At 46.3% G+C, this 9,925-nt stretch overlaps 1 protein-coding gene across 8 annotated transcripts in view; it reads right to left on the bottom strand.

Annotated features, from left to right (window-relative positions):
• Nucleotides 1-812: 812 nt before the first annotated feature.
• Nucleotides 813-9,925, bottom strand: part of ARHGEF4 (Rho guanine nucleotide exchange factor 4) — a 168,555-nt gene continuing 159,442 nt past the window's right edge. For 6 of the 8 annotated variants that reach the window (XM_032446671.2, XM_085513513.1, XM_085513514.1 and 3 more), the window contains 4 exons: nucleotides 9,400-9,531; nucleotides 8,196-8,439; nucleotides 7,596-7,673; nucleotides 813-6,961 (listed from right to left, as the gene is read on the bottom strand). In XM_032446671.2, coding sequence (XP_032302562.2) covers nucleotides 6,804-6,961; nucleotides 7,596-7,673; nucleotides 8,196-8,439; nucleotides 9,400-9,531 — 612 coding nt within the window. In that variant the 3' untranslated portion in view covers nucleotides 813-6,803. The remainder of the gene's footprint in view (nucleotides 6,962-7,595; nucleotides 7,674-8,195; nucleotides 8,440-9,399; nucleotides 9,532-9,925) is intronic. The other 2 variants (XR_014933504.1, XR_014933505.1) reach the window with 2 other exon arrangements.

Below are 9,925 nucleotides of genomic sequence, written 5' to 3'. Positions count from 1 at the left end.
TCAGGGAGAATATAAAGGGGAAATAGTGTTGAAGGGATCCTGTTCTTGAATGGTTTCTTTTTCTGTTTGTTTAAATGTATCTGTGGGACTACTAAAATGGTAGGTCAGCCCATGTCTGCTTTTTCCCACTTCCCCATTTCCTTTCATAACCATGTTGTAATGCCTGTTACTCTGCTACTTAATACTTGTGAATGGCTGTTAGCTCTTTGCTGTGAAGGCAGATGTACTGACAAGGGCTGCCCTTGTTGTAGAGGCAGCTTTGAACACTCAGTAGCAGCCAAAGCCCCTTCTAGAAGAGCAACTATTCCATTGGAGACTGTCAGAAGTAAAACTGCAAGTTCTAAGTTTCAAGTTTTCCTGTTAAAAAATTAGGGACAAAAAGTAAGTTTGGCTTTCTCTAATGCACGTTGTTATTTCTCTAACACACATTATTACTTTTTAAGCTCCATTGCTCATTGGTTCATTGATCCAGGCAGCAGAAATAGCTTTGTCGATAGCTCTGCTGCATTTAGGAGCTTTGTACTGATCCTCAATGGCTGGGAGTTTTGTAGGAGGCATCCATCACAGTGCTGGTGCGGAAAGGGGTTTTGCATTGCCTATATACACTGTCTGACGTGTGGGGGGAGCAAGTGTTCTGCTGTATTTTATTTCAAAGTCCAGATTGCCTGTTAAACTGGAGATCAGTTGTGGGCAGATAAGAGAACTGTTGTGCAGAATACAGTTACAGGGCTGCACTTGCAGTGGATATAGAGGCTTGCTCTGTATCCACAGCGATTGATGTGTTATGGAAAGACAACGGAATCAGACAGGAGTGAAGTTGATAACTTGTTTATTTCCCAACTCACAAATGTATGTAAACAGTCACACACAAAGGTATACAAGTCCGGGGTCAGGATATGGGTATCTTATTTGCACAGGCTGTAAAACAGAGAGCTGCTTTGGTAGCAAAGTTGTGCAAAAGAGAAGCTCACCATGCACACCAGGGTGGAGCAGTTGCAGGGAGGAAAGTGGCAGTTAGGCAGAAAGAACAAACAGCCTCTACTTGCTAATAGTACCAGCATTGCCAAAGCCATGGGATTTCAGTAATGCAGCTTGTGAAGGAAACGTGGAAGCTGTGGTGAGAAATGGAATATGGTGTGCAGTGTTAATCCCAAGGCAGGGGAAGCTGTGATTGCTGCATGGCCAAGAAGACGACCCCTTTGGGCTTTCCCAAGCCCGAAATAGGCAGCTGTGAATGTAAAGGCAATGAAGCCCACGCTGCTGCTGTTCCTGAGCACGCAGGAGGTCGTCCTCCCACCTCCCCCTCTCTGGGCAGCACTCAGCAGAAAGACGTGGGGATGCATTCTGACTTCTGCCAGGCTGTGTTTTTGACCATCTTCTTATGCTAGCTGAGTTTTTAAAGGAGATGCATTGATCTGCCTGCGCTGCTTCGAGCACCAACTCCCTGCCCTGCACTATTAAATGAACAAAACTGCACCTTCAGTAGGTTCAAATTGACTGAAAACACATCAATTTTTTCAGTTTACTTCTGTCCATTACCAGAGTTCTCAGTTTTTAACCCATTACTTACCTGAAAATTTGATACCACAGCCTTACTTCAGCAGGAGCACTGGAAATGGGGGCCTTTCATGTTATACAGGATGTTGTGGCTGAGATCTTCTCAGGCCGATCTACTGCTATGCATCAGTTGCAGTGCAGGTCCTGCTGGCTCAGGCAGAAAACTGGAGTCACTGCAGGTGCAGGTGAGGCTCTAGCAGTTGAATGAAGCTGGAATAGCTTCATTCTTATAGCCTTTGGACTTGATGCTGTCTTGTATTTGCTGTGACCACGTACTGCCATCCCATAGCCCTCATCTGTAGGCAGGCGGTGAGATTTGAAGACAGTGGTAGCAATAAAAGTAACATCAGAAGTGGGATTTGCTGTAAGCTGTAGCACCTCACAGATGCTGACAATGTTCTTCTGTTTCTATATTGCAAAAGATGAAAGAACATAAGAAAAACTCATTTCTGTCTCCAGGCATCCGAAGAGATGCAGTTTTCAGTCTGAATCCAGGATTCCTTTGGATGCCCGTTACTCACAGATGACTGCCATGGAGGCCAGGCCTGCAGAGATCTTTGGGAAGCTCAGACACCCAGATGCAGGCAGTGCCCAGACAGCTGGGTTTGCCCACAGCGAGGCCATGGATGAGGTCAAATGCAAGAAGGGCTTCCACCTCCCTGCACCCCACAGCTCTTCAGGTAAGGATCTTAAGAGATGATGGAGTCATAGATCTTAAATGATGCTTCTTGGGATTGTTTGGCTTCATGGGAACAAGTGTCTCTGAACCTGATTTAAATGTCAAAATGAATTATGCTGTTTTTTTCCATTCTTGTGACTGGTTCACATAAACCCATGCATTGCCTGAGTTGAGGCTTTGCTCACTAGAAAGGAAGCCCAGCTGCTTTTCACACGAATTTTCCCATGCATTTGGCTACAGGAGGGAAGAAGGCAGACACAGCCAGAAACAACCAGACCACCCAGCAACCCCTGGTCCAGTTGAGTGGCTGCTGTTCCTGCACTGAGTCTGAACTTGGGATTTTTCATTTTGGTTTGGTTTGGGTTTTGGTTTTGTGGGGGGTTTGCATGAAAATGCATGTTTCTGGTCATGTAGAGGGTTCATCTCCAAAGGAGGGGAGGTGAGTACCGCAGTTGTGTCTCTGCTTGGTCGTGCTTCAGGTGGACTTGTCTTGGGAATCTGAGCTGGTTCTGTGTGGTATGCTCAGAAAGCTTGACAGAAGTTGTACTTAACCTGATGCTCATATGCCAGAAAACCCCTTTACAATGAGGTTGGGAAGGTCCACAAGGTCATCACCTAACGTGCACGCACAGAAAGCTTGTAAAGCTTGTGTCCTTTGCATGCATTCTCTGACAATTCTACTTGACAGTACAATGCTGAATGCCTCCATTGAGAATCCCGATGAAAGAAGAGGAGGGAAATGCAGTATCAATTATTCTGTTACTACTTTACAGCACATGTACATTTAACCATTTATTCACTAACAATTTAGGAGATGAGGTGACTTGAGTACATGATGGTTTGAGATCAGTGGAGGTCACACGGTTCATTCAGGGGATAACAGGTTTTGTGTTGGTGAATTTGGTACCAATTGGTACCAGATATGGATGTCATTTCTTGATGAAATCCTGTGCAGATGTATAAATGTATGCACAGGGGTGGGGGTGTGGTGAAGCTGAGCAAAGCGAGTTGGATTCTTACCTGTTAATTAGTGCTGCAGCTCCACCTGCTATGTTACAAGGTTTCCACTCTTTCAGTGCGATCAGCTTTTATACCTGATTTCAGTCTTGCATAGGGAATCAGATCCTCTCTCCAAGTGTTCCTTACAAGAGCAGGATCCCAACTGAAGCCACTTGTTAAGAATATTACTGATAGGCAGTCTCGGGGAGAATGTATTTCTGCCTTAAAGGACTTTTCTTCCACTGGCATGCTGTTTGGCCAGAGAAGTCTGTTTTGGCACTTATGTCTATAAAGTTTCTCTGTGTGCACTGATGAGATATGGAGCAAGTTCTGCAGATAATCTGGCAACTTCAGTAACTCGATGCATACGTCCTGTTCTAAGTATTGCTAAGGAGGTGCTGGTAACCAGCTCTTAGCTGTGTGTGGGTGTGGGGATGTCTCTTAGTGCACCAAGAGCCTGCAGGGCATCGCGTGCTACGTAGTCTCAGTGCCATTCTCACCCCATCTCAAACCGTAGAATAGATGGGAATTCGTGCTGGAGTGACTTCAGTGAAGACTTAAAGTGTCATGTAGAACAAAATACACATTAAAAACTGGTATCAGAAGGTGCAAATAGGCGCTCAAATGGGTGCGGTAACTTTCTTCAGGATATGGCTGGTCCCTTGATCAACAGAGACCCAGAGTTAATGGAGAACCTCCGTCCTTGAGCACAGTCTGGCAGCAGCCTGGTGAGGCCATGAGCAACCTGATGCAGCCACTGAGGCTTGTTCCAGGGCACGGTGTTGGGACTGCACTATGTGAACTCCCAAAGCCCCTTCTGGCCTGGGTCAGGCTGCTTTAATCCAGCATTCCTCCCCCCCTCCCTCAAATACTGAACTCCTAACCTCAGAAAATGGATCAATCCCACGCCAATGCATTTTTCTTCCTGGCCAATCAAAACAGACATGGAAGAGGAAAGGAGGGGTGCAGACACTTGGGGTAAACACAGAAGTAATGATTGCCCTCTGTTATTTATGCATGCTTTCTGCAAGTGACCCTGTTGTGGTGGGTGCAGTGCAGTGAGGGTAACCATTCAGCATTCTGGGTGCTGTGAAGTCCAACAGGAGCGTTGCTGTGCTCAACACTTAGGAGGATGAAGCTCACTCATGCAAGCCTGGTAGAAGCGGCCTGTTCTGCCAAAAAGCAAAGGGTGAGTGTGAAATGGTGCTGTGCTCACACTGGGTAACGGTGCAGCTGCAGCCTGGGGTTATAGGCCATGCTGGCGCAGCCCAACTGCTGCTTCCCTGCTGGGTGCTGACAGTTCCGGCTGCACAGTGCTGCGGGCCATGGGAAGGTGCTGAGCACTGTGATGGTAGCAGTGCAGATGCAGTACACAACTCTGGGCTGATTTTCCTGTCTGTGTTTATTGTTCTATGCTTGGTCATGCAGTGAATAAAGGCCATTCCTGTAAGTGCCCCCCAGTGCCTTGGTTTCCTGACTGCTGTGTGTCACTGCAGATACATCTTTGACAAAGCCAGAACAGATCTGCAAATGATTGTGCGGGTTGAAGTTACTGCAAGGCAGGCACAAAGCAGCTCAAGAATGTGCATCCTGCTTGGTAAGCCCTATTTTCCTGCTGCTTGGAGAGATGTGGAAGGGGAGGGCATGTGGTGCACCTTCACAGGCACCTTGGAGCGGAAGGGTTTTCTCATTGGTTTCTTAACACCATCCTCTGGAGGACTGCACCAAGTGGTGATGCTGCATCTGGTTCTGCCTTGGAGAAGGGCGTGGTGTTGTGTGTTTTCCCTTAAGGAACAGCTGCATTCTCTCCCAAACTTCAGCTCGCTGACCCTCTCTAATTACTGAGTGAGCTTGCTTATCCCCTACAGTTCTATTGATGTTTCCTCACTGTTTTTACTAGCAGGAGGCTGAGATTTAGATGCGACTGACTTGCTAACCTTAGTCCATGTTCTGTGTGATGGTTGGGTGCATCTCTTGTACCACATCCTGCCTACCTTCCATGGGTGGCTTCACTGAGGCCATCTAACATGGGTCAGCTGCTGAGCAGTTGCAAGAGGAACAACGATTTTGAAGAGAAACAGGTTTACATGGGTAAGACACGTCAGACACAGACAGAGTCACTTTTACAAGTTTCTTTATGAAATTAAATGTAGCCCCTGGTCTGGGGAAGAAGATATAGTGCAAGAACAACTTTGTACATGCTACTAAATTCAGATGTCCCTGGATGACCAAACTCTGGTCAGCTACAGCATCAAACACTGGACCTGGGAGCTCTGGAGGCAGTTAGTGCTCACTCACAATAGCATCGTGTTGGAACAAAGGAGTGTTTTCCTTCCAATGTCACAAGGTGGCTCTAAGCTAAGGAATTAGGTCAGTATGGCTTCTAACTCTCACTAAGGTAAGGCAACTCTTTCCTTTTGCTAACCAAGGTACAAATGAATTTTTCTTGGCCACCATTTGGGTACCTAAAGTGAGGCTTTTGGTGCCGAATCTTGGCCTGTTATAAGTAGCCTTAGGATGTCTGTTTGTAAAGGGCTCAAAAGCCTGTAATAATTTGAGTCTGTGGACACTTGCATAACAGTTGTGGTTTTAGCCTTTCTTTCACTGTTGAACTGCAGACTCAGATTTGTAGGAGCAGTTTGCAAGCATTGACCTCTTGTTATTTGAAAAAATAAAACTAAAACAGACAAAACAGGCGTCAACAGCTGACGAGAACAGTTACAGACTTACAAAATACACAGTCCTGGTTCATACCATAAATAAACACGTTACAAACAAGGAGCATTTTCATTGGCCAGGAAATATGGCAAGAATGATAGAAGAGAATCTAAAGAGTTGAGTACAGTATTAATTTAGGCACGTTTTTTTCTCTAACTTATGTAACGAACCCACTAGAGCAGAACTTGAACGTTACTCATGCTGCAGGTTGGTTGGCACCGTTTAACAAGTTATTATTGTTCATCAGTGTTGTTGAATTAAAGGGAAGGGGCACAGTGCAATACTCACTGTTGTCTCGTCTGAGTGCCAGCAGAAGCTGACTGAGTTAGTTAGAAGGGTGTAGGAGGATCATGTCCTTGAGGTGAAAGGTAGGGAACAAGTGAGCAGAGAACGGAAGGGTTTGCTCCTCCCTGCAAAACGTACGATGTCAGCAACACTGAGCTGTTGTTCTGAGCATGTCAGTGGAGGACAGAGCTGGTAGGCTGAGCAGCTGCCGGACAGCAGCGGTGTTCACAGCAGAATGGAATGGTTCAGAGTACAGGTGACAGGCAAAATCTTTTCAGATGAGACAGATCGGGCTCCATTCTGATCTCTTCCTGGAAGTTTGTTTCTTGGGTGCTGTGCAATGTTGGCTTGCTGGGACCTAGCACAGCTGCACGCGTGTGTAACACACATGCAGCATCTCACCTCAGAGCCAAGGGTCAGTTGGTCTGCAAGATAAATAGAGAAGGCAGGAGCACATGTGCCATCCTCTGTAACAAAGGATTGGAAGAACCTGGGCTCCACCTCCTCGGACTGGTGGATAAAGTGCTTTCTCAGAAGGGGTTCAGGCACAAACACGGGGCTGTCCTTATTTCCGGAAGGGTGTCAGCCTGCTGATGTTCTGCCAGAAGTTCGAGGGTTTGCGCTTGGGCTCTGCCAGCATGAAGACCTGCTGCTGTGGGAGCGTGGTGGGCAGTGTGGGATGCTTCTGTCGCATCAGGAAGTCGTAGTATGGCCTGGTGACAGCTGTGACAGCAAGGAGACAGCAAAGCACGTGAGTTGAGCACACAAACCCTGCCCCATCCCCATTGAAGCTGCAGGACAGTGAGTTTGATTTGCCTCAGCATTACCCTTAATTTCAGCAGTGCCCTTCAGAATTAGTGTTGGAGATATGGAAGCCCCAGAAATACCAACCCTAACTGACAGGTGTTCTGTCAGCAGTAAGGTGACAGCAAAACAGCTGTAGCTCATTGCTAGTGACAAGCTGATGAGCTGATACTTGTGTGCCTCTGCTTGTTTATGACATCCCGCACTGGTAAAAGTTTGGGGGAAGACAGCATTCCTTTGAAGACAGCTGAAGGGACAATGCTGGTATGAATGATGGAACGTTTGGAACTTACTGAGAAAGAGCAAGCGTGATTTGCAATATGGATTTTAGTTCTCTGTAGATGTGCAAGCTGAGAGTGACTCCCTATCTGTGACCATGAGAACCCAAAGTGAAGCACTGTAATGCAGCAGCAAGTAGTCACCAGCTTAAGGCTTTTAAAAAATACAATATAAAAGGCAATGCTCTCAAAGGACAGAGATTAAACAACAGCATTGTAAAACAGAAATGCCACCACCAGAGTTAGCAGCGTTTCTGTGTTCAGGAGTGACTCACCCTTTGGCTTCCCAGTGTGATGCTGCTTGCTGGCATTTAGCATTGCTTGCTTCTTCTGCATCTCTGTGATTGAAAAACCTTGAGGACAAAAGAGGGGCTGTCAGCAGCAGCTCATCACATTGTTGTACCTCATGGGAGCACGCTCGCATAGGCAAGAAAAACAGGTTGGAATATGGCCTGAGGTAGGAGGTCAGGAGCCAGAATTCCTCCCAGAGGTGCACAGCTCCCCTGTGCTGCAAGGCTCCCTGCATGCCTGCACCCCTCCCCCCCAAATGTGTGTAACAAGTGATGCACACACACACACACACACAGCCATAACTACCATCCTCCTTTTCTCTCTATTTCAACCTAAGAGTTTTACCTTTACTCTTCTCCATCCCCCTGGGAAGGGGAGCAGTGTGCAAAGGACTGTGTGAACTCATTAAAGACACTGAGCTCTGTGAGGACAGTGTACTGCAGCGTCTGAGCACTTGGTTCACCTACACAAATTCATTCAGCATGTTGCAGTCAGCAATCCAGAGCATGGATTACAGCCCTATGGCCTCCTGACTCCATTGGTCACTATTTAACCACACCAAATCACAGCAGTGCTTTTTGTACCTGTCTCCTGGTCGAGCTGAACCTGTCTCCTTTCATTCTCAAAGGCCTTCAGCCAGCGCTGTTTCTGCTCAGGTTTTTTCGCACAGAATAAGTGGACCTCCTCAGTGTTGCGGCAGTGTAATTTAAATGCATTTTTCACACTGATGCTGAAGTCCTTGTCCTTCCCATCTTCTATATCCAGTATTTCCATATCATCCATGTTGATTCGACTCTTATAATACAAGATGTCCCGGCGCAGAAGGTCCTGTAAGAGATCACGTAGTTATACAGATTTGTGTTTCTTATCCTCTCCATTCCATAAGCATTCTTCTTTGAGATGCTGGAATACTTAATCCTTTTGTTGGGCACTATAATGCTGCAAGAAAAGATGATGCTGGATTTGAATCTCTGGAACTGTGGAGCGCTAAGCTCCTGCTGTTAGCACTGAATGGAACCATTTGGTTCCCTCTGTTGATGGGGTCAGAATAACAGGCTGCCATCTCCGCTTTTGGGACACCATCAGCTACACTGAAGTGCTCTGTATGTGGTCTCAAATCCCCATTAAGCCAGTGGTAGAAAGTAGCATTTGAATGCTGCTTTCCAGGTCAGCAAAAAAGAAATCCTAATTAGTTTTGTTTTTTATGCTGCCAATTAAATGTGAAAACAAGCAATGTTGCTTTTATTGTTTAAACAGTTGCACACATTCACACACACCTGCACTGTGTGAACTATAGCAATGTGGCGCTTGTTTTTCCTGCTATAAGGACTTGGTCAGCAGTTATTGTATGGCTGCTCAGGTGCACCTGGCTCTGGGGCGCCAGAGGAAAGGCCACACTGAATGCACATCAATCTGTGCATGAAGCACATATGATGCAAGCAGAATTAAGTATGGATTCAAGTAAGAACAAGTGGAAACAAACAGTAGAAGCAGACTCAAATGTGCAGCATTGTAATGATGTTTGTATCTGACTACCCGTCAGGCGCAAGTGGTAGGAATGCCGCCTTGCAACACCAGGGCCCGCGGTTTGAATCCCCCTGTGGTGCAAGAGGCAGAAGTGCCGCTCTGCAGCACAGAGGCTCGAATCCTGGGAGTTGGACTCGATGATCTCTAAGGTCCCTTCCAACCCGCACGAGACTATTACTATTACTATTACTATTGCTATTACTATTAATTACTATTACTATTACTATTACTATTAATTACTATTACTATTACCCAAGTTACCTTCTTGCAGCAGACAAGCTGGTGATCGAAGAGGAAGAACATCCTCTGTTGGCTCTTGGCTTGAGGGTGGGAGACTTTGGTTAATTCTCCAGAATAGATGAGTTCTGAGCTTCTAACGAGAACATCTTCACCCTGAGAGCAGCACAAAGAAGAGCCTGGTGACTGGGAAGACAGAAGCCCATAATCTCACATGACAGTATCAGTGTGGTTGTGCAGCCTTAAACCCTGCTAGTGAAACACTCTTCCAGGAGCGATAAGGGCTCTCTGTGCTGAAGAAAAGGCCTTATTATGTCAAGATGGTTGCTGTACTTTTGGTACCCAGAGAATGGGAACTGAATTTGATTTGCTTGGATGTTTTCTGGCACAACCTGTTCTAAGGGAACTACTTTAGCAGGGCGTTGGATTTGAGGGATCTCCAGATGTCCCTTTCAACCCCTATGGTTCTGTGATGCTGTATGATTAGAACAATAATATATTAAATGAAAACACAACGTGTTCAGTTTCTGGGGGAAGTAAGTCTGCCTTA

This window comes from Coturnix japonica, chromosome 12, assembly GCF_054131305.1.
Source record: "Coturnix japonica strain WE chromosome 12, WE-NBRP24, whole genome shotgun sequence".
NCBI lineage: Eukaryota > Metazoa > Chordata > Aves > Galliformes > Phasianidae > Coturnix > Coturnix japonica.
Note: the sequence above shows the minus strand (reverse complement) of the source record. Positions and strands in the feature narration are given on the sequence as shown.